Here is a 25,026-nt window from a genome sequence, read left to right on the forward strand (position 1 = left end):
TCAATGAAGTTAGGTTGGGTTATTGAAGGTGATTATTAACAGTGGGTTATTTAGTTATTCTGTGACACCTCCTCAACATTCCCATTCACAATCTCCAACAGCACAGACGGGTTACTTTACCAGGTTAGTATGACATAAATACCTACCTAGTACCTACATCATAAATACCCACCTAGTACCTACATCATAAATACCCACCTAGTACCTACATCATAAATACCTACCAAGTACTAGCATAATAAATACCTACCTACTACCTGCATCATAAATACCCACCGACATTTGTCATTTTTGGCATATATATTTGTAGCGCAAAGCATGCAAAGATCATTGTTTTTGAGTTGCATGTGTAGTGGGTTTCAGGGAGACCGGAGACAGAGCGCTTGAGGCAACACGTTTATTCAATACAACTGCGGGATACACGGGTCCCTAACAGAGGAATAGCGGCCCCTCTACCCGATACCCAAGGAGGTACAGCCTCCGTGCTAGCGTGTCCTAATCACTGGGACTACACTCACGTTCCTCCGGCTAAGGGGACCTAGGGGGAGGCTATCTGACTCGACCCAGCCAAGTTCCTCGGGTCCCGACCACTGGCCCACTACAGCCCCGGCCCTTAGAAAGACGGCGGGTCCCAGAGGTTCCCAGGGTCCTAGCCTAGCTGGTCTTCTTTCTTCCGCTTGAAGAAGACTGCCAGACTCGTCCAGAGGTCCGGCTTTTATACCCGTGGCCCTGGCCACGCCCCTCTTCTGGAACTCTCTCGGGGGCTCTGGAATATCTCCCCCCATCCCCTCTCTTGGGGTTGGGAGAGCTGAGTGTCCCAGCGGCCCGGCTCATCCTGCCCATCCCGGGTTACCGCCCCCTATGGACACATGTTTGCTACTATAGGTAAGTGTGCTTAATGCTATCTACAATGCCTGACACCGACGCTACACATGTACTGTATTTGTAATTAGTAGCCTACTGATCACACATTTGCTTGCGAAGTCACACGTACCCGGACGTATATGTTATTCAAATGTTATTGCCAATTTATTCAGTCCTGTATTTCTTTTAAACTGGAAAACGTAGCGACATGCATTCGTGATGCGTTCAAATAGAGCAGTCCGCAATATTCCATTGTATTGCCAACTATCACAACAATGTAGATCAATATTATTGGTTAGCAGCAACAAGTGTAACACCTTTCACATGCACATAAATATTAAATACCACACACCAACTTAGAGACAATAAAGTAGCATATTACACGAGTGGCGCTTGCCCATTGAGCACCTGAAAAAATAAATGATAGTTGGGGGGGGGGGGGGGTGAGCTGCAGCGGTCCTTTTGACATATACGCTGCTCGTGAGATGATAGAAGAGATATAGACAAGAGGTAGAGATGCAGTGAGACGAGGACAAATGTAGACAGAAACAAAGATGTAGTTAGACGGGAGATGAACGACAGACTAGAAGTGAGAGATATTTTAATAGGCGTTTTACATTCATTAGCTCGCTGTTTTCTCCGATTTGAATTCAAGCTCACATCTGGTTCACCACTACATATATATTTTATGAATCCAAATTGCTCAATTGGGATTACACATAGCAGCAGTCATCGCCCTCTACTGGCATACTAATGCCCACTCGCAGGCCCGTGCTGAATCCCTCTCTGCCACACAGGGACAGCTGCCACTGGGGATGCCCTTAACATGTTTGAGATGAGATGTGATGCAAGGCACATTGAGTTTCTGAGGAAATTAAGTGCCAGATAAATGTAAACGACTAATATTGTTATAAATGCTAATCTGGGGGCCCATGGGCTGCTTTAGGCCCTATGGATTTGTTTTCTTTGCTTATGCCTGGCACCACCAGTAAGGCCTGGTATCACCAGTTAGGCCTGGCAGCACGAGTAAGGCCTGGTATCACCAGTTAGGCCTGGCAGCACGAGTAAGGCCTGGAACCACCAGTAAGGACTGGCTCCACCGTCTCCGAATGACGAGTGGCCACCACTGCCTATGACACAATTAATGCCATCGCACACACTCCGGTCATCCCCATCACGAAAACTCCGGTCATCCTCGCAGTGGCTTTTGGCTAGCCATTGAACTCAACTAAACTATTTACATTTTACCAGGAAAGACCCACTGATAGCTCAACGAAGAGGCAGATCATGTGGAAATTTATAGCAGCCAATACTTTAAACGAATGTTTCTAAATGTGGATGGAATAACCGGAGGACCTGGAGAAAAATACACGTGACCACGGGGAGAACATGCAAAATCCAAATATACAGGCGTCATGGTCGAGATCAAACCCACGACCTCCCGTATACCACCGTGGCACTCTTATTTCAAGGGAAAAAGACAGTCGCTGCATTGCGCGCTTTCAGATGCGTTTCTGCGGCTGTCCGGAATGCTCTTCCTTCTGATATTAGGAATCCACTCGAGCTATGGACTTTTAAATCTCGATTGAAAACTAATTTCTTTAGAACTGCTTTTTGTGTATAATTTGTTGTCCTTCCCCAGTACCTCCGATTAGCACGTGGGCTACGCATGATGCAAAAGAACTTCAACATACATGCATACAGATGACAGAAGGTAGACATTTACTGTGTGCTCACGAAGGTACAGTTGTTAATCTGGTGGATAAACTAGTGTGGACACGTAGTTTTGGGAGTTCGTTATATATTGGCAATGCTGTTTTGCAGCACTTGCTGCTGCAGCTGAATCAGTTCCTTCATCATGTTCGACTCTGTATTATATGGGTAACTGCATAATTCTCCGGGACATTCGTAAGATGGTACGGAAACGTCAATGTGTACATCATTTCTTCCGTCAAATGAATTGTACATTGGTCCATCGCTGGTTTGCAATGCGGGGATTATGTGACGCTGTGGTTCACACAAACCAGGCCTTTCCACACACTCGCCCAGATCAGAGTTACTGTTTTCATTGACAAGGCTTCTCTGAAAACCTTCCAAAAGAAAGAGGGCATTAGATGAAATTTCCCCAAACTGCTGGTCGCTACCATTGGCACCGAGATCATCAGGGTTGATCAACAGGTCTTGACTTGTGTGCGGTGCGATATCGTTAACTTGATTAGAATAATGCACACGCGCTGAACATTCAGGGATATCGTTTTCAGCTGGAGAAACAAACAGCAATGGCAGCTGTTCATTGGGGTATGTATTCTCTATCCCAGATACTCCTGAGTCATGTGAAAACTGTGTAAGGCTAGCCTTAAGCATGTCAGTGGAGTCGTTACTTAAATTTGGACTGTTACGGATAACCAAATCGCATCCGTCATTTGGTTCAAAAAGAGGAATGTTCTGCTTGATGCCTGCTGCACTCAAATACATATTGTTTCCTTCCCATGTGGCCTTATCCAGTTCTTTGTCACCTTTGCTGTTCTCAAACCAGTCTGGGTTTGACTTCTGAAATAGTTTGAATGCGTGTATGGCCTCTAGCAGGCGTCTCCCGCACGGCTCTTCAAAAAAGTCTTCTGCAGAGATTCCGTGCGTTCCGTACGTGATTCCTGGCTCGTACTGCTCCTTGTCCTGGATCCTGAAGAAAAGTTCCTTGAAATGTTTCATGAGCTTATACTTGAGCGTCATGTTGAAGAAACTGGGGATATCCCTCTCGCTGCTTACGTCCTCAAAGTACGCCACGATATACTTTTCGAACGTGGCCGGCCGCAGAATTCCATCGCAGATGAGGCTGAGGGCGGGACTGTACATGTCTCCGACGAGGGATTTGAGATCTTCCCGAAATTCCACTTGTGTGGAGTCGCACAGCGCTCTCCACTTCATCTGCGACCCCCGAGAGAACAGCACAATGACTTTGGCCGTTGAGTCCTTGCTTTGATCCAACTGCTGCATCAGCCACTGCATCCTCCCTGTCTTTGCTACCTGTTGCTCTTCCCACAGGTCCAGCGATACCGCCATGCCGCACTTGCTCTGCAGGAACGCTGCAAAGTGCAGGACAATGTCTCTGAACAATTTGTGGTCGTTCGAGTAGACGATGAACACTTTTCTGGGCTGCAGCTTTGGCGGCAGTTGTGCAACAGGGATCTCAGTTTTCTCTTCTTCCACTGTTGTGGTCGGTCTGCAAAATCCATTTCTTATGGCATCTGCAAAAAGAGAAGATGGGTTGCTTTATATTATTGGTGCTTTCGGTAAAGTCACGTAGAAGGGAAATAATAAAATAAAATAAAAATTGTGTTTTTTTATTTTATTACTTTAATACAATTTTTATAGTTTTATATTTTTATTATTTTATTATTTCCCTTCTACGTGACTTTACCGAAAGAACCAAGAATATGAATCCCTGCAGTCACGAACGCTTTAAATCAAAATTTATGGGTTGCTTTGTTTGGAAATAAGGCAAATATAAGCAGAACTCCATTCTATCTCCTAACATAATTATACATATTTAACTGTCCATCAGCCTCTTGGCTTTCCAGACCAACATTATCAAGCAGCATTAGCATTCAGGCTTGTTAAACTAATGTCACTGGAATAACAGATGCTATTGGCAAGAGCACTCCATATAAACTGTGGGGCCCCATTCAATGAAAGAAGCAATACTTACACACACACACTCATTATGTATTGCTGTGGAGCATTACGGGCAAAAACATACATAAGCACAACCGTGTTGGTTATTCACGTGTGACAATACGGTATATGCGTTTACCCATAATGCAACACAGCAAGGCATAACGAGTTTGTGGTTAGAAAGACAAGTTGCAACGTTGCAAACGCATCAGCCAGTCGTGAATAAAAGCACATCGAGTGATTGTTTCACATATTGAGGCCCTGAATAAAAAACTATTTATCTTCAAAGGGCACAATAATCGAATATAAAGAATAATTTACATCCCTTTGTCAAACCATTGCTGTATCTAGGCCACCCCATGCGGCGTCAGTCATGCGGGTTGTTTGATTTTACTTTGCCATGTTGATAACCACAGTTTGACAAAGGTAGGGGCTCAAGACTGATTTAGATGTCTTATTACCGATGATAGCCATGGCCAGGAATCGACCTCAGGTAGCCAAGTTCGTAGTTCAGTTCAGTGTACTAAGCAATGCATCAGCGATAACATCGCCTATATAACAAGTGAAGATAAATATCCCAGCTATAAAGTAAAGCATGTTGATTACCATAACTTACCACGTTTGCAGTAGAGTATCACACCCATGGCAAATGTCATAACAAGACATAATGTAACAGCAATGGCTACTTTTGCAAAGATATTATTTGTGGGAGGAGGCGGCGTTGTGGAGTTTTGATCTGAAAAGAGCATGGCAGAAGAAAAATTGGTGAACTGACATACTGATAAAAAAAATAGAACAAAAAATAGAACAAACTACATTGGGGATGTCTCTGACCGGATCCGCGAGCATGAGTCAGATCTGAAACACGGCATAACTAATTCCTCCGCCGTTGCTGATCATTGCTATAACGCTGTGGGCTCTCATCATATTGTTTTCTCCGAGACCAAGGTGCTCTGCAAGCCGTCTGGCTACCATCAAAGATTTGTTCATGAAGCCATCCAGATATACAAACATAGACATAACTTCAACCGAGAAGACGGATACAAATTGAGCAATCATTGGAAAGATGTTATTAACAAAGTAAAATTTAACGGTTCATAGTTGTTCCATCTTATTTACCGGGCTACTAGTCTATTTTACCGAGTTAATTACATCCTCAACTCTTAGTTCTTTCGGTAAAGTCACATAGGTCAAAAAATGAAATTATGTAAGGTACAGATATTTTGCTGTGACGGTTTCACCTGAAGACGGAAGCTTGTGTTGCCTCCGAAACGTCGTGATTTTTATTGTTTTATTTTTTATAAATTTTTATTTCATTTTTTTACCTACGTGACTTTACCGAAAGAACCAAAGAGTATGGATTCTTGCAGTCACGAAAACTTCAAATCTAGAATGAACTGACATACTGTATATATGGTCACGTTGAGTTCAGCCCCAGCAGTATAAATGGGTATACTAGATACAAGGGATTTGTTCGATAGGTACTGCGTGGGTACCTCTAGCCAGAGGTAGAGGACCCCCAACTCTAGCTAGTTGGGAAGAGTAGGCAAAATAACCTCTAGTGTGGCTCTCTATAGCTCCATATTATGGATGTTCTACCCCAGCAGTGGCATGAACATGCAATTGTAAGGCTGCACCTTTATATTTTATCAAGCATTTGCCAAAAATTGCAAAATGACAATTGATTTTATGTGGATATTTATAATAAGTCCAATTGTTTACCCAGGAAAGCATCACCGATTCTCAAGACTAATTCCTGGAGGAGGGGGGTGGGGGTCCTGCATTGGGATGTTTGGCCAATTCTATGAATGTTGAAATGGCGTGTGAGAGGAAACCGAAGAAAAAGTTTGGGGGTAAAACCATCGCACATCCGAGGCAGGTGATCTTTCTGCACTCTCCATCTCCTGACCACACCTCACAGACTCATGTCTACAACGCCTGGCAAGTCGTGGGGGTCACACCCATTCCAGTACTAGCCAGGCTCAAATCTAGCTTAGCTTCAGAGATCTCACAGGATCAGGTGCTTTGAGATTTGGTCCATTTACCGATTAGGTTGTCACTCCCTCCAAACGAAGCGTATGCACTAAGACTTCTCGAATAGCAGGTGAAGCAGGCAAAAAGAGCAAACGATAAGCAAAAGGGTTTACCTGTAAGAGTCAGCAACATTGTTCTTTCTGTGCAGTCATCTTTGCATATGTCAAAGTAAGGTTTTATCTGTCCGTGTGGATTTAAAACAGAAATTAGTCATTGTTCGCATATTGTTATAAATTTCGTCTTGTAATCATCTTCTTAGGTTTTTTTGGTAAAGTCACGTAGAAAGTAAAATAAAATAAAAAACAAAAATCACGACGTTTCGGAGGCAACACAAGTCTCCGTCATCAGGTGGGACCGTCACAGCCAGATTAGCTGTATCAAGTGAGGCAATGATTCAAGATGTAATCCCTTAAAAGCGAGTTGAGGGGGGAGGGAGGGGGGAGCTCATCAGACTATGGTAGCCAATGAAAGGAACGTATCGGGAGGGAGGGGGGGCGAGGCCAAAAGGGTGGGCGATGGACGTGGAAGCGCTTGTGCGCAAGCGGCCAATTACTGCACACGCCAACACAATGGAGCGATTGTGCGCAAGCGGGTGCAGTGGCTGGCCGCTTGCGCACAATCGCTCCATTGTGTTGGCGTGTGCAGTAATTGGCCGCTTGCGCACAAGCGCTTCCACGTCCATCGCCCACCCTTTTGGCCTCGCCCCCCCTCCCTCCCGATACGTTCCTTTCATTGGCTACCATAGTCTGATGAGCTCCCCCCTCCCTCCCCCCTCAACTCGCTTTTAAGGGATTACATCTTGAATCATTGCCTCACTTGATACAGCTAATCTGGCTGTGACGGTCCCACCTGATGACGGAGACTTGTGTTGCCTCCGAAACGTCGTGATTTTTGTTTTTTATTTTATTTTACTTTCTACGTGACTTTACCGAAAAAACCTAAGAAGATGATTCCTTGCAGTCACGAAAGCTTCAAATCTAGAATTTCGTCTTGTATTTAACAATATTTGTACAACAGAAAGTGCGTGCACTAAATAAGCATAAAATATTGTAATGATTTAAAAAAAAAATTGCCAGGCTTCAATTGCGTGAACTGCAGTGGTGGAGGGGGGTTGACACATTTATACTAACGCGATCTAACCCAGAAACCTTTATTATGAATAATATTGGTCGCGAAAGCCTACATGTTAAACCCTTTATTTATACTGGAAGTACAGAAATGCACAATAGCATCATAGTGTTGACAAATATAATTACAAGGTTATGGGGAAGTGATATTGCAAAAGTTGTCACGTGGTAAAATCTGATATAGCGAAAAATGATAACGTCACAACCATACATATCGATAATGCAAGTGAAAGTGTTGTGGTATGGTGTTGACAATGCTGTACTCTGTTGTGTATTTGCATACCTTCGCTTCAAATGTGCGACAGCTTGGTGTCGGTGTAACACCGGGAAAGGTCACCTGTCGATATTTTCCGATCCCCTATTAAATATAACATTGCATTCAGGCACACACTAACAAAAAAAAACACTCGAAGCACTAGCACTGCCTAATAACAGAAAGACGCACCCGCACCTTGACATTACCCACGGTGACCCTTTTACAGTGCGTATTGCGACAGGGCATGAAGATTGACGGACGTATATTAGCTGGATGAAGGCCTCTCCAAGCCCTGCCAGTGGTGAAAGGTTGTTTGGCTCCGCCTCACCACGCCGGGTTAATGAAGTTGGGGAGGCCCATGGCCAGTTCTGGTATAACTCGCCAGTGATATTAGTCATGGTCGGGAATCGAACTCAGCGATTGGGGAAGTGGTTGGCACTCGGTTCTCAATCCAGCGACCCGATTTTTTTTCACTTAATAGCGCTGCTACATGCAGCCACAGTTTAAGATGTTGGACACAAAGTGGGACATGTACATGTCAGGGAAAGGAGGGTTTTTTTTATTTAAAAAAAATGTATTATCAGAGAACAAACAGTCCAAGGAAGAGGAGAAGGGAAAGTCTTGAACTTAAACTTGAACAGGGGCAGGGTGTCAGCAGCATGGACGGATGGGATTTGTCATTTGAGGTCACATCGTAAACAAATCTGATATTAATGGGTACAATGCCCTCACAATATTTAAATAATCTTCAGCCAACATTTGAATTCATTCCCACGCACCGCTAAGCACTGAGTTATTGACATTTTTATTATAATCATGCTACATTCCAACACTTTTGAAACGGGTTAATCCGTGAACAGATGTAATTTATGTTTAATTTGTTGCTTACAGCTGGATAGGTTAAGGGATTTGTTCATGCTGTCAATTGTAAGGCTATACAGCAGACTAAAAATAATTTGTGCTTTGACATGAGAACTACACCACATTTCTAACGATGTTTCATAAACGACAACTGTTTGAGTGCGAAGCATCTTCTAACGCCCATTGGCTGATGTTTAAATTTTCTTCTTGAAAGCATTTTTATTTTGTTGTAAGTCAACATCAAGCAGAAAGTGTGTTTGGTTACAAGGAACATAACCACATTGCGCTATATACAGTAAATGTTTTACTAATTGCCATGAACGTTAACAATAAATTAGACATTTAAAATAACCAATGGCAATCATTGAATTTTGCTATTTACATACAGTGGTGGCCAGTGAGTATATATGTCGCCTATTGGGGGAGCACAGAAGCCTGTGATTGTGGAGGTGAGAATGGGGGGGGGGGGCAGAGAAGGTGTGAATGTATCTTCTTCAAGTACAGATAGTGCTGTTACTGAAAAGCACGTGTGTGGCACGTGTGCGGCACGTGTGCACAGCAGGTAAGGGGCCCGTGGGCTCGCTTGTCCATTTATTACCCAAGATAGATAACAGCTCTTGCACAAGCACTCTCTGGCTGACGCATTGGTGTAGTGCGCGCAGTGCAATCACTGCATCACGAAACTAAACTACACTTTTTATTTTTCGATTTAAAGCTTTCGTGACTGCAGGGATTCATCTTCTTGGTTCTTTCGGTAAAGTCACGTAGAAGGGAAGTAATAAAATAATAAAAATAAAACATAATAAAATAATTATCACGACGTTTCGGCCACAACGCAAGCCTCGACAGACCTGGTTGCTTGCGTTGTGGCCGAAACGTCGTGAGAATTATTTAATTATGTTTTATTTTTATTATTTATTTACTTCCCTTCTACGTGACTTTACCCTTTTTATTTTATTTTTACCAGGTAAGACCCACTGACCTGGACAGCTCATTTTTTCAGAAGCGACCTGGCCACAAATGATAGCTCAACAAAGTAGCTGATCATGTGTATATTTATAGCAGCCAAATACTCTAAAATGTACGTTTCTAAATGTGGAGGACCCAGATAAAAATCCACACGACCGCAGAGAGAACATGCAAACTCCAAATATTACGGGCGTCAGGGTCGGGATCGAACCTACGCGCTCCTGTATACTAGGTGAGGGAGTTAACATTTCACCACTATTAGGTGGTGGGGGCCAAGTCCCATAATAGCACAATCAGTCACGTGTGTTGACCAGGGGCTAGCTAGTACACCTATGATCAGCCACCTTAGTAAATACCGTACTTCATCTGGTGAAAACAGTTCAACAATGCGCAGTTTATTGACTTTTAAAATGTGAAAGTATTGTTTACTTTTTATCCTTTTTAAATCCTTTATATTAAGTTCACTTGCTTGCGCGCTTACGACCGTGCAAATCTTTAGGTCGTTTTTTAACCCACTTCCCGAGATCCAATCGAGCTGACATTTGCCACACAGACTCGTTGTGCGTGACAATTAATTTTCGTGAATTTTTTTTCCAAAATGTTACACTTTTTAGGAAAAAATTAATTATATTTAATTACCAATTGCTTAATGGTGGCAGGCAATCATCTGACCCATAGGTGGCAGCCATCTCAAGCCAGAGGACGAGAGAACTCTAGCCGCCACGCATATAAAGGATTTATAGTGAAAAACTTTGTTTTTACGGGTTAATTTTTTCAATATTGGGGCTCCGGCTCCAACTGGCCAGCCGCCACTCTGTACAAGACTCACAGAGCGCATCGAATTGGGCATGATCGTTTAAAACTCACCCCGATCACAGACGCCTTGTGGATTTGTCCGCAGCTCTCCAGCGTGACGTGATACCTCCTCGATAGGTTCACTGCTGAGAATTTCACTGATGCCCCACTGTCATTCAGGTGGATGCTTATATTTGGTGACCACATGCTCCCTGGTAGTGATACGAGGAACACATAAACATTTGATTTTCAGTCATGTCAGTTTAACACGTAGGCTTTTCGCGACCAATATTATTCATAATCAACGTTTTTGGGTTTAGATCGCGTTATTTATAAATGTGTCGTAACCCTCCACCACCCGACACGGCCAATCAGTAAAAAAGTGTCACGTTGACAAAAGACAATTAGTTCACTGCTTTAGCCCACCGGTGTTTTGAAACGTGACACTTTTTTACTGATTGGCCGTGTCGGGTGGTGGAGGGTTACGACACATTTATAAATAACGCGATCTAAACCCAAAAACGTTGATTATGAATTTCAGTCATGTGTTTTTACTCTTCGAATGAACCACATGCCATCTCAGTCTTCTTATCTATATATACAAAACTAAACTTTTTTTTTAATTTTACCAGGTAGGGCCCACTGAGCTCTAGTTATTATTTTTAGAAGCGTCCTGGCTACAGATGATAGCTCAACGAATTGGCTCATCACATGGAACTTTATAGCAGCCAAATACTCGAAACCATATTCTCCGCGATTATAAAATGTGCTAATATTAAGGGTTTACTGTACCTATAAACTGTTCCAATTTTGGCCACAATTTTGGCGGATGGGGGGGGGAATTGTAAACTAATAAAACAAATTCAGATAGCCCAATTCATTTATTTTATCTGAGGTTTTAATGAATACTGAATTAAACTATGACATCATATTTCACCAGCATTAGCCATTGACAATCCACCACTGCATGAAGGCCATCCCAATTCGCCACCATCTCAAGATCTTGTGATGTAATCATCCATGATGATGATGGTGATGTGAGATTATATATGTGACAACCTACATTTTGGATACGTTTTAGAGCGAGTAAAGACCAAATTAAGCCCACTGTTATTTCATTGTTAATTTTAAAACTGTACAGTGTTATACTTTAATTCCTTGTCGTGTGTTTAAAATCTGAGTTTTAAATGCAGTTTACTCACCGTTCAGAATACACTGGGTTGAAGTTTTCATCACATTATCCTCACAGCCTGTGAATGTTTAATAGAATTGAAGGACATTCGTGAATCGTCGACTTTAAAGATATTTGTTTTGAACATCTTTATCACAGTGCATTTATCAGCAGTTGCCGTCTTGAATTTGGTGGAATTCATGAGCTTAAACAAATCAAAAGGATATGCTAACACTTGTGTCAGATCAGAAACCTCCCAGAACAACATGTTTCTGGCACTGCATTTGATTAGAAAAAAAACATTACACACGTATCCTTAAATAAATAACTCACGTCTCTTCAGAAAAATCGAAACATGCAATGAGTGGAGTGAAAAAAATGTCGTTAAAACTAAATAAAAAATCGTCGTTGGCCATTGCAGGGTGAACGCCTTCCCAAGTTGTAGCCATCCTCCATGCTCCTTGAACGTCATAATCCACCCAGCACCCGCACACAAGTTGTGTTCATCGCTCCATTTCCACTGCGGACGATCTCTATAGCAGCTTTCTTCCCTTAGCTGCCACCCCATCGTTCGTCTTGACTGTCAGACATTGTCTCTTCTTGCTACACGTTCTGCGCAAACCCACTCACGTTTCTGAATGCAGTAGTTAAAATTACGTCTTAAAGCCTGTGAAAGTTTTTGATCAATGGGTTCCTCTCCCAGTCTCCCAAATTAATTTTCTTTCTTCTTTGATATAATTCCAGTAACGTGTCTCTCCACTGGGTCAGAATCGCGATTGTGCTGCATAGCTCTGCAATGCGGTCTCATAGTCGTGCTATGTATTGTTCAGCGTGATGACCCACGCTTTACTCCAAGTGTAGTGACATCTCGATTTAAAGCTTTCGTGACTGCAGGGATTCATCTTCTTGGTTCTTTCGGTAAAGTCACGTAGAATGGAAATAATAAAATAATAAAAATAAAACATAATAAAATAATATAATATATTATAATATATTATTTTATTATGTTTATTTTTATTATTTTATTTAAAAAACATAATAAAGTAATAAAATAAAATAATATATTATTTTATTATGTTTTTATTATTTTTACTATATTATTTCCATTCTACGTGACTTTACCGAAAGAACCAAGAAGATGTAGTGACATCGTGTATGTCGCTGTGTAATGCCGGTCCTAGCGAGGCACGGCGTGTCATCACGGACACCCCGTAGGTGGGTGTAGTACCAGCCCTAGCCGGGGCTCGGTGAGCGCTGGGATAGCGCTCAGTAGCACCCAGAGGTCGCAAACGGGTTTTGATTCCTTACCCGTACCCGGCCGCACCAGGGTCGCAAATGGGTACCCGTACCCGTACCCGGCCGGGTACGGGTAGCCGTTCCCTACCCGTACCCGTACCCTACCCGAAATGAGTGACAAACGGCTACTCACCAGTGACTCACGGCCTACCCGTACCTGGCCGCACGGGTAGCCGGGTATCGGGTAGGGTGTGGGTATCGGGTACCCGGTTGCGACCTCTGGTGGCACCTCGCGTGGCGTGTAGTGCCGACTCCTACAGGAGGGAGTGTGGGAGTATCAGCCATGGGATGAGGTTACCCTAGGCCAGCGGTCCCCAACCTTCTTGGCACCAGGGACCGGTTTCGTGGAAGACAATTTTTTCACGGACCGGGGGGGGGGGGGGGTCATCATTGAGTCATTCCTCCTTTTCAAAGAAGCTCCCCAGCGACGTTTGTTTATTACTCATTGTGGCTAGGGGTTAGAGCTTGTGGCGCGGATGGAAGTGGTAAATAATAAAACAATGGGGGCGGGCCACGCGCGGACTCACCGCTCTCACCTCCTGCTGCTGTGCGGCCCGGTTCCTAACAGGCCGCGGACCGGTACCGGTCCGCGGCCCAGGGGTTGGGAACCCCTGCCCTAGGCCATAGCACTCTGGTTGACCCCGGATGGCACGTGACCAGAAAGATCTACACAAGGGCCCCAGGTGAGGGCTTGGGGGTGGTCACGTGTCAGGGTGAGATCCTACGGGAAGGGTCGAGAAACTGAAAGAGGTTTCTCGAAGGTGGTCGTGGCCAAGGGCGGGGCCAGCCACGACTCGGCAGCGTATAAACCAGGGTCCGCACAGGGACCGGGGTTCAGCGTTGCTGCCGTCGTCTGAAGATCTACGATCTACGGCCAAGAAGAAGTCACCAACACGTGGGCGAGGACCCCAGCTAGGGTCCTGTCCGTTGTAGCTACTCCCAGTGACGAGCGTAGCTAGCCTGGTGGTCCACCACAATAGGTTATCTGGTGAAGGGGCAGTAACCCCTTTGTGTTATGTGTTGGTATTAATAAATGTGTTGCCTCTAAGAAGTACGTTTGCGATTCGGTTGAATCCACTACATAAGCATAAAAAAAACACGTCGGAGAGCTACAGTGAGGAAAAAGAGTATTAGATCCCCTGCTGATTTTGTACGTTTGCCCACTTACAAAGAAATGATCAGTCTATAATTTTAATGGTAGGTTTATTTGAACAGTGAGAGACAGACGAACAACAACAAAATCCAGAAAAAGGCATGTCAAAAATGTTATAAATTGATTTGCATTTTAATGAGGGAAATAAGTATTTGACCCCCTCTCAATCAGAAAGATTTCTGGCTCCCAGGTGTCTTTTATACAGGTAACGAGCTGAGATTAGGAGCACACTCAGCCAGGGCATTGAAAATGGGTCGTGGATGGGTATTCCAGCATGACAATGACCCAAAACACACGGCCAAGGCAACAAAGGAGTGGCTCAAGAAGAAGCACATTAAGGTCCTGGAGTGGCCTAGCCAGTCTCCAGACCTTAATCCCATAGAAAATATGTGGAGGGAGCTGAAGGTTCGAGTTGCCAAACGTCAGCCTCGAAACCTTAATGACTTGGAGAAGATCTGCAAAGAGGAGTGGGACAAAATCCCTCCTGAGATGTGTGCAAACCTGGTGGCCAACTACAAGAAACGGCTGACCTCTGTGATTGCCAACAAGGGTTTTACCACAAAGTGCTAAGCCAAGTTTTGCAGAGGGGTCAAATACTTATTTCCGTCATTAAAATGCAAATCAATTTATAACATTTTTGACACGCGTTTTCCTGGATTTTGTTGTCATTCTGTCTCTCACTGTTCAAATAAACCTACCATTAAAATTATAGACTGATCATTTCTTTGTCAGTGGGCAAACGTACCAAATCAGCAGGGGATCAAATACTTTTTTCCCTCACTGTATTGGCAGTAATTAACCATGGTTAACCCGACACAAGTATAGGCATTCCTATCTCGTTTAAGTCATCTATAGTCTAGCCCAAGCTTGAGCAATAACCGGGAACGAGAAAAAAAATGTGGCCGAGCACACAATTGGGGCACGTGCAGAATGTATGAGTTGGCAAGAAAAAATTATGAAAGCGTTTCACCGAGTCATCTGAATTTCCCCCCATTTAAGTTGGTTTTTACGTAGACGTATGGAGCATTTGTCCTTGACTTGTCCACCCAACATCAGATGGGCCTGTAAATGATACTGTGACAATAACCACCACCGTCACCTTTCAACTCGACAGAATATTCCATCGCGGCCAAGTAGAAATGCAGCACGATAACGGTGCTACATTGTAGCCGGATTCGGCGAACTGGATTTCCTGAAACTCGGCCTTGGTCAAGTCCCGTGCATTTGGCACGGCAATGGCGCTCTGAGTGGCTAGACACTCACACGTGAAACATTAATCATTGGTGGCCTCTGTGTGGTCATGTAAATATAACGAAAGTAAATCTTTATTTATCCAAGGGAACCTTGCTGAGGTTTTTTTGTGTGTGTGGCAAGAGGGTCCAACATTGGGACATGTCTGCTAATACAATCTGTAATTCTGATAATGAACACGCTGTTAAGGCCACACGAACATATTTAAGGAAAAATGTCAAGTGATAATGCCACGTAAATGCCTTGTAGGACACTCTGAAAAAAATACATTAAGCAAAGCACTCGTTTAATCGATTATAGTTATTTATAGATCGTCAAGAAATAAAATATTTAAGAAAATAATTTGAGCACAACATAGAAATGTTCAGAAAAACGGATGTGATAATCGTGGTATGTATAGCGAATTATGTCACGTAGTATTTCGATATCACAGTGATGTTTGCTGCAAATCCATGCGCTGTAACTGTATTGTTTTTACAATTTGCACCGCATTTCTCACCCATCCAACTCCACGTAGCGCCGCCGCATCTATTTAGTGTGTAACGTTTGTTACTTATTTATTTTTACAACGGTATCCCGATTGTGCTCTCGGTGTGAGTTCACGACACAGGGCATTCTTTCGGGTCTCTTGAAGTGCAACCATTCGTGTTGGAAAACGGCTCACGGAAGTGGATATCAAAGAGGAAACTCTGAGAATGATCTCTGGCGACACAATACAAGGGGCAGCACTTTCTTCCTCACTCTGCATGTGAGAGTGAGCCAGAGGTCACAAACGGGTTTTGATTCCTTACCCGTAACCGTACCCGGCCGCACCAGGGTCGCAAACTGTACCCGTACCCATACCCGGCTGGGTACGGGTACGGTACCGGTATCGGGTACCCGATTGCGACCTCTGGGATGAGGCCATGTTGCAGGCGCGGGTGGGTTGATTCTAGGAACTTGAATTGTGAGAAGAGACAAGACGTTGGGAAATGAGTGACAAACGGTTACTCACCAGTGACTCACGGCCTACCCGTACCCGTACCCGGCCGCACCAGGGTCGCAAACGGGTACCCGTACCCGACCGGGTACGGGTAGCCGAGTATCGGGTAGGGTACTGGTATCGGGTACCCGATTGCGACCTCTGTAGTGAGCTTTGTCACGTGACAGTCCAAAAAATATTATCATTATCAGAGCCGCAAATTTGTCAAATTAACTGCAGAACTCTTGTCCCCCTTCAGTGTGGAACTCAATCCCTTTGCACGTCCGCAACATCAAATGCACTCTGACTTTTAAGAAACATCTAAAGGCCTAAGAATAGGTTTGTCCCCTTTTTTCTGGCAACAAAACTGAAACCTTTTTACGAGGAATCATGTGACTGCATTAACCACAAAACTTGTGGTCAGAATGCAAATATTTTGGTACTGGCAAAGGAGGTGTAATGCTTATCCCGAGCTCTCATTACTTTGATAGCGCATTTTCTTTGAGCTGTACGCCTTTTGGCGTCCTCTGGTCTAACACCGTTTGAGACGAGGCTCAAAAGAAAGCTGTCTCTGGTGTGGACTAATCAGTTTCAAAGACAATGCATATATTATCAGAGTGTGTTTTGTGTTTGCATTCTGACCACAAGTATTGTGGTTAATGTACACATGCTTCCTTGTAAAAAGGGTTCAGTTTTGTTGCCAGAAAAAAGGGGAAAAACCTCTTCTTATATTTTGGTACTGGAAAAGGAGGTCTCATGATGTAGATCTAAAGGCCTGTTCGGTCAGGCTTTCGAGCAGCCCTAAGCTTGGCTCCACGCCTCTGAGTTGTTGACTTGTCTGCAAAATCTGGCGCGTTATGAATTCCATTATTATGATTAACAAAATTTAATGTGGTGGGTTTTTGTTTGTGTGCAGTCAATTGATGACTGGGCTGAGACCACCAACTCACTACATTGAGGACCCGGCTTAAGCACAGGCAGCTGCCTGGATTCAAACCCAGGACCTCCGTGGTGCCAGCTCAGCGCTCCGACCTCTGATCGACCCAGGCACCCCAAGCGTATGAAGTGCTCATGAACATCTGAGACATGCTGTAAGAGGTGCGATTACAGGTGGGTTTTGTTTTTACCTGGCAAGGTGAAGTAGCTCCGAACAATGGTTTCTGGCTCCAGTGGAACGGGTTTGGGAAAGTTACAAACGTCTACGCGGTAACGCTTGTATGGTTCCACTGCAAACCCGTGAAATGAAAAACTCTCCAACTGCAAAAAGAAATGTGGAGAATTTCAAGGGTTTTCCCAGAAAAAAGTCAATAACCCACGTATGTTATATTTTATTTATATCTATAGAGATTGCCATGAGAAGACTTCTGGGATTATCAAGATGTTCCAGGACAAACTGCCAATTGTTGAGGACAAAAAGTGAATGAAGCAAGATAGGTTTGGCCTTGATATTTGGAATGTAATGATGGATGGATTCATCCATTTGTATCGATTTTTGAGCTTGAGTCACATGCATTAGGATCACTTATGTCAGAATTAATGTTTTTCGATTCATGTAGGTGAAATGTAATGAGTTCATTCTAGATTTGAGCTTTCGTGACTGCAAGGATTCATACTCCTAGGTTTTTTCGGTAAAGTCACGTAGGTAAAAAATAAAATAAAAATAAAAAAAACTTTTATTAATTTTAATTTTATTTTTTACCTACGTGACTTTACCGAAAAAACCTAAGAGTATGTCATGAGTTCACTTGTCCCATACAGGCACTTGGGCCCCTAAATTATCTACAATATAAAAAAAGAGTTTCTTGAATAAAATCGCTACAAATCATTGCGTTGTGGGAAATGGTTAACGTTACCATCACCACCATCACCCTCACCGTTCCATTCCCTCCCTTGGATACCTTTCTTCTGGCCACGCGTACTCGCCGAGAACATGTTAAAGTCGAAGCTCAAGACTTTTATCTTCTGCCTATAACTCTCTCTCTCTCTCCACGGCGTGTCTGAATTCACACTGCTGCTATAAATGTTGACTCAATTCCCTCTCGGACCTGTGAAATTCAAAAATAAATTCTGTGCTCTAAAAGAAAAACTAATTTCAAACTCTTTCACACGTACACATGTCCCATGTTTGTACAAAAAATTTGAGATGTGGTTATTTGTAGAGAGTTCATGAATCCAAAGTGATAATCATGATCAGCCCAGATATTGCATATTTACTGCTGGATGAAGGCCTACCCACAAATTGTATTTTATTCCTTTATTAAATTCCTAATCGTATAGTCACTATGTGCCAGTCTATGAAGCCACCACAAGTAAAACATTGATTTGTAAACACGTCGTATCCTATTTCAGTGCATGTTGTTGCTATTTTGTGAATTACATTAAGGAAGCTCTCAATGATCTTACCCTTGTAGGTGTGCTGGAATAAACAAACCAAACACATCTGGTTACATTTTCATTTCCGGTTGTCACACAAACTTCGGTTCCCTGGAGCGCAACAATGCTGTCTGAAAATATCACAGAAAACATTCGGCCGTATTATATCACTTCATTTCCACACACTTTAAGCCACTATAAATAATGCATGTGAAGTCCCAACAACCAGCTATCACATTCATTACTATACGGAAATGTAGGAATGTTTTGTTCATCAGCCCATGACCCTTCTTTGAAGTCATGTTATGTCCAGCAGCATTTGCTTAAGCAAACAAAAAACTCTGGACCACTTTCAACCTTCTGGGTCTCATCAAACGAGTTAGATTTGTTAAACAACTGCTGCTGGATTTTCAGATGATATTGGCAACAGCACACAAATGATAACAACATGTATTTTTACGTTCAGAAACAACTTAGGTGCTATATATGTATGCTGTTGTCAATGATGTGCCACAACAGCACGGCATGTGTGTTTTTACATGAGATACTTCAAGATCGTACTCATTGTCTTAAATATTCTCGATGGAAATTGTAGTGGTTGGGGAGGTGACATGGCTTAGTGGTTCAGGTTCAGTGGCCACCCTGGTAATTACTGTGGGTGAAATAACCATCATTCACTACACACCAGCAGCTTCATAGTGAACCTTAAAAATTCCCCAACGTCATTTGCAAGAATAAACCATTGCATGCCGTTGTAAGGGTCCATTTTTGCCAAATGTGAAAATGACCCGCACGTCACTCAATTGGGATTACACGTAGTAATACAATTTTCCTACTGACAGATTCATGCCCCAGGTCAAGGTCACTCTGGAAAATGAGACAATCATAGTCGCTTGAGTTCCCGATTGGTAAATCAAAACGAATCTTGACTTCCATAAGAGGTTTTTTGGGTTAGATCGCGTAAATATATAAATGTGTCGTTAAAACCCACCACCACCCAACACAGCCAACTATTCGGGGTTACATCGATTTATATATTTCTGCGATCTAACCCAAAAAAAACTCTATCATGGATGACATTGGTCACGAAAGCCGACGTGTTAAACAAATATTGCCTTCTTCTTGGTTCTTTCAGTAAAGTCACGCAGAAGGGAAGCAACAAAACAATGAAAAACAAAACACAATAAAATAATTCTCACGACGTTTCGGCTACAACGCAAGCAGCCGTCTTCAGGTGAAGAGAAAATATTGCCTTGACAACTGTGGAAGGACTCATTCCTTAAATCATTCGACTTAACCCTTGACTATGCAATTGCATCGAACTACGGTAATTTTCTACATTTCTCAGTTAAAAAGTGGCAAATTCACTATTAATTCCAACACATACATATGTGAACAAATAAATCTGCACCGACCATCATAAGGCAGCCACCAAGTGATGTTCAAGACAGGAGTCAGCATGGTGGGGTAGGCATCCAAGCTTGCGTTTGTCCCTTGACGACTCAAGGACCACTCAAGGACCACTAACCATGGTCGACCAGGAGTCCACAAGACAGAACCGTCATCCCTTGGTGGAAGAGCTATAAGGCAAACAAATGGAAACACATTTTTTTTAACTTTAATTAAATGTACCGTACTAGTAATGGGAGAACTTCACGACTCCAGGAAGTGGCCCCGAAGCTTGCCATAACGTAAGGGACTGTGCTGATTTACAGCCAACGTCAGTTGAGCGTGGACAATTAGACCCAAGCCGAAATATAACATACAAAAAAGAATGTTTTAAAATAAATATATATATTTTTTTATCATATAATATAGTATTGTCCTCAGTATGACATAAGTATACCAAGTTTGCAGTCGATACCACATTGGGAAGTGGGTAAAAATTGAGTAACAAGATTTGAGGATGCAACAACGACAACAACAACGGACATAAAAAGTTAATAAAAAGCGTGTAAAAAGGGGTTCATAATTTGTAAATGCAATACATTACTATTATAGCTGATGTGTTAAGACGAAACGTTAGCGGTGCTATATAATTATTTCAGCTCGATGGTATTAAACACTTTATACATAACATTACAAAACAAGAACAGCACTTCTTCTTAGGTTTTTTCGGTAAAGTCACGTAGAAAGTAGAATAAAATAAAAACAAAAATCACGACGTTTCGGAGGCAACACAAGTCTATCAAGTGATACAGCTAATCTGGCTGTGACGGTCCCACCTGATGACGGAGACTTGTGTTGCCTCCGAAACGTCGTGATTTTTGTTTTTATTTTATTTTACTTTCTACGTGACTTTACCGAAAAAACCTAAGAAGATGATTCCTTGCAGTCACGAAAGCTTCAAATCTAGAATTAAGAACAGCACTGTGCTAATCCATTGCTGGATGAAGGCCGCATAATTTCAAGGAGGTCGTTTGACCACACTCTACAGCAGAGGGGGGCAACGTCCGGCCCGCGGGCCGTGTGAGGCCCGCAAAATGATTTGGTGTGGCCCTGCCAAGGCAACCGCAGGCGGGACTCGAAATTCAATGAATCTAGGAGCAAACCTGGAAAAGCAGTTGCGAGTAGCAACATCATCAACACCGGCTAACATCATCACACGCCTCGCCAAAGAGAAGCAGTTCCAGCCATCACATTAGGGGTGAGTTAATTAAATGTTTGACCAAATATAACAGGCTAATTTTTAAGTTGATCATTTTGTATGGCCCGCGAATGATGTTATAAATATCCAAATGGCCCTTGGCAGAAAAAAGATTTCCCACCCCTGCTCTACAGTGTGGTCCATATATCTTGTGACCAGTCCCCCAAATTAAATAACACCCTTAACAATTTAATAATTGTTTTCCCTCTCCTTTACATATTAATTTATGCTTTAAAGAAACCTTACTTAAAAAATATATATTACGTTTTCGAGAGTTAAATGGGGGGGGGGGGGGTCACAAGACATCTGGACCCCACTGATCGGTGAGGGTTTTGATGAAAGTAGTGGAGAGGGGAGACATGGGGCCATCTCGGATAGTGTTCAGCACTCGCATTATCAGCACCGCGAACTTGGGCAAGTTGTGCTCTTTTTTTGTTAATACTGTTTAGGGCAAGGCCGTAGCCATGGAGTCAACAGTGGGGGGGACCAAATCTTTCAGGGGTCTGGGGGTCTCCCCCAGAAAAAAACAAATCTAAATTTGAAAACGAATTTCCTGACTAAAATATAAAAAAAATTCACTAACACACGGGATGGACTTTTTATTTATTTTTTACAATAATGTCTAATAGTGTATTGTATTACATTGCTCTGTTTTTTCTTTTTTTACCTTTTCTTATTTCATTGTATGTAATGGCAGAGATTATCAGAGGTGGGACAAAGTCATTGTTATGCAAGTCCAAGTCGAGTCGCAAGTCATCAAATTCATGACTCGAGTCTGACTCGAGTCCAAGTCACATGACTCGAGTCCACATCTCAGAGGTGGGACAAAGTCATTGTTATGCAAGTCCAAGTCGAGTCGCAAGTCATCAAATTCATGACTCGAGTCTGACTCGAGTCCAAGTCACATGACTCGAGTCCACATCTCATGACTCGAGTCCACATCTCATAGGTGGGACAAAGTCATTGTTATGCAAGTCCAAGTCGAGTCGCAAGTCATCAAATTCATGACTCGAGTCTGACTCGAGTCCAAGTCACATGACTCGAGTCCACACCTCTGGAGATTATTGATTAATAAAGTACAACCATAACCACAATCATATAAACAGAAATCTATTTTATAGCAATATATCGGGGGGACATTTTAATATACTATAATAATTACGGCCTTGCTGTTTAGGGTACCACTCAAAAGCAGTGTGGTATAACATTTTGACGGTTGTACTTTCAATATCCACCATACTGGTATTCATATTCTATGGGTCTTTCGGTAAAGCCACGTAGATAGAAAAATAATACAAATATCACGACGTTTAGATCGCAACACAAACAATCGTCTTCTCACCTGGTGATCACTCAGCCAAGAATGGAATATGTATTCCTGCAGTCACGAAAGCTTTAAGTCACCATACTGGTCTTGCAGGAGAGTAGTTACACAACTATCTTGAAATACTTGTAGACACAATGACTATTTTTGTCCTGACACATCCAATCGGAATTCACTTATTTCCATTAGTATAATGGCTGCATAGTATTCCATTACTAGAGGTACAGTGTAAAGGACTAGAAATAAAATTAAACTATTATTAATTGTTAAAGAATTATGACCAAATCGCCCAGGAATATCCCAGACCCTGTCAAACCCTCAGAATGCCAAGCAGTTTGGGGCCTGTATCATTCTTGGATGAGTGATCACCATTCCCAAAAGCAAGTGCAGTAGGCATTGTCAACGGTGGAGGGCAGTAGAGCAAAATGTTACGTACTCGACTCTACCCCGACCTTCACCACCCCGCAGTCACAAGCGTGGTGAAGTATGGTCATTGCCTACACTACGTGGGGAGGGACACTCATCCAGCAGTGGACTGGCAAACGGGCTGAACGTAGTTGTTTAGACTGGGTATACATGTTGAATGTGTCTCGACGGATACTAATAACAATATCCCGTCTTACACAGGTTCGCGACGCAACACACATGGCGTTTGTGCAAATACGAATTCACTTACTTTGTATCGTGCAGTTGACATCCTGCCAGCCGCGATCAAACGACAGGCGACAGAAACAGCGTTGGTTACACATTCACTTGAAGACACTTGCACAAACATATCCGTGCACACATCAATATTACGCGTTATTTATAAACATACGTTTGTATATGGAGGTAGGGAGGGAGGGATGTGCGTGATGGTTAACAGTGCATTTTAATTTCGATTTAAAGTTTTCGTGACTGCAGGGATTCATCTTCTTGGTTCTTTCGGTAAAGTCACGTAGAAGGGAAGTAATATAATAATAAAAATAAAACATAATAAAATAAAATAATTCTCACGACGTTTCGGCTACAACGCAAGCAGCCGTCTTCATTCTTCACCTGAAGACGGCTGCTGCGTTGTAGCCGAAACGTCGTGAGAATTATTTTATTTTATTATGTTTAATTTTTTTAATTTTATTACTTCCCTTCTACGTGACTTTACCGAAAGAACCAAGAAAAAGTGCATTTCAAGCTTACCTGCTTGGAGCAGTCGTAAGAATCAAGAATTGCATCAAGAGTCACCGCGCACATGCGGTGGAAGCACATTGCGCTGATGGCAAACACGAAGGCCCGACTCAGATTCAGCATGACCGGCTCTGTGAAGCTGATAACCAACTTAGACTCGACTATGAAACAGACCCGACACCTACCAGTACATCATATTTATCGTTTTACTCGTTACAGTTTTGAGTAAACCCCCCGCCTCTAAATGGTTTGCTCGTTTTCGTTTCTTCTGAAATGATCGTATTGCTCGAACTCTGTAAACACCCATACACGCAGGCCCTCTGCAGCACACGAAAACCAGGAAGCATTTACGTAAATGTTGTCCCTTTTCTCGTCAAACCAGACGGACAGGTGTGTGGCCGCCCTCGGCAAGGTAAGGTAATTTACCCGTTTTACCGGGTAGAAGGGTAAAGGGTAAAGGTGTCGACATGCCAAGGGGTAGGGTAAAGGGTAGGGTAAAGGTAGCGTGAAGTATTACCCGGTAAATACATTGTTTACCGCTCGCTAAAAGCTCCGTGGTGCAGTCCGTCGCCTCCATTTAAAATTTGAATCATCGAGAGAATTATATATGAATAAAGCGCTCTACCTAGCATTGACCTGTTATAAACCCTCATGTGTAGTGCCGCAGTAATTACCATGTAATCGGGTAATTTGTATGGGGTAAGGGTAAAAGGTAGGGTAAAGGGAGACACGTTGCTTTTGACCTTTCCCCTACCTTGCTAAAAGATAAAAGGTAAGGGTAGAGTGATTGTATTGTGGTAAGGTGAAAGGTAGGGTAAAGGTAGGCTCGTTGTTTTTACCTTTTACCTTGCCGAGGCCTCGTGTGTGGTCAGGAATGTCACCAGGGGGTGCAACTTCGGCTTTAATCACGAAATACGCATTCTCTGCTCCCGGCATGTTCACTCTAAGAACATTCTACACATGCGCTGGGAGTTACGCAGTGCGTGGGCACTTTTAAAGCTAGGTTACAGACTCTTTTCTTTGAAACTGCTTTTTGTGTTTAGTTTGTTGCCCTAAAGCCGCATATCCGATTAGCACGGTTGGATATGTACGGTGCGAAAGAAGCCCA

General features: G+C 42.9%; 1 protein-coding gene across 1 annotated transcript; it reads right to left on the reverse strand.

Annotated features, from left to right (window-relative positions):
- Positions 1-382: 382 nt before the first annotated feature.
- On the reverse strand, positions 383-24,408 carry LOC144731797 (interleukin-17 receptor A-like). Its single transcript, XM_078613042.1, has 11 exons — positions 23,931-24,408; positions 23,431-23,452; positions 20,199-20,363; positions 18,814-18,914; positions 17,538-17,667; positions 11,781-11,828; positions 10,651-10,790; positions 7,981-8,055; positions 6,684-6,750; positions 5,153-5,272; positions 383-4,109 (listed from the first exon to the last, which is right to left on the reverse strand). Exons 1-11 carry the CDS (start codon positions 24,039-24,041, stop codon positions 2,662-2,664), a joined length of 2,427 nt encoding a protein of 808 aa, XP_078469168.1. The 5' UTR covers positions 24,042-24,408; the 3' UTR covers positions 383-2,661.
- Positions 24,409-25,026: the final 618 nt, after the last annotated feature.

This window comes from Lampetra planeri, chromosome 40 (genome assembly GCF_965212315.1).
Source record: "Lampetra planeri chromosome 40, kcLamPlan1.2.h2, whole genome shotgun sequence".
In the NCBI taxonomy this organism is placed as follows: Eukaryota; Metazoa; Chordata; class Hyperoartia; order Petromyzontiformes; family Petromyzontidae; genus Lampetra; species Lampetra planeri.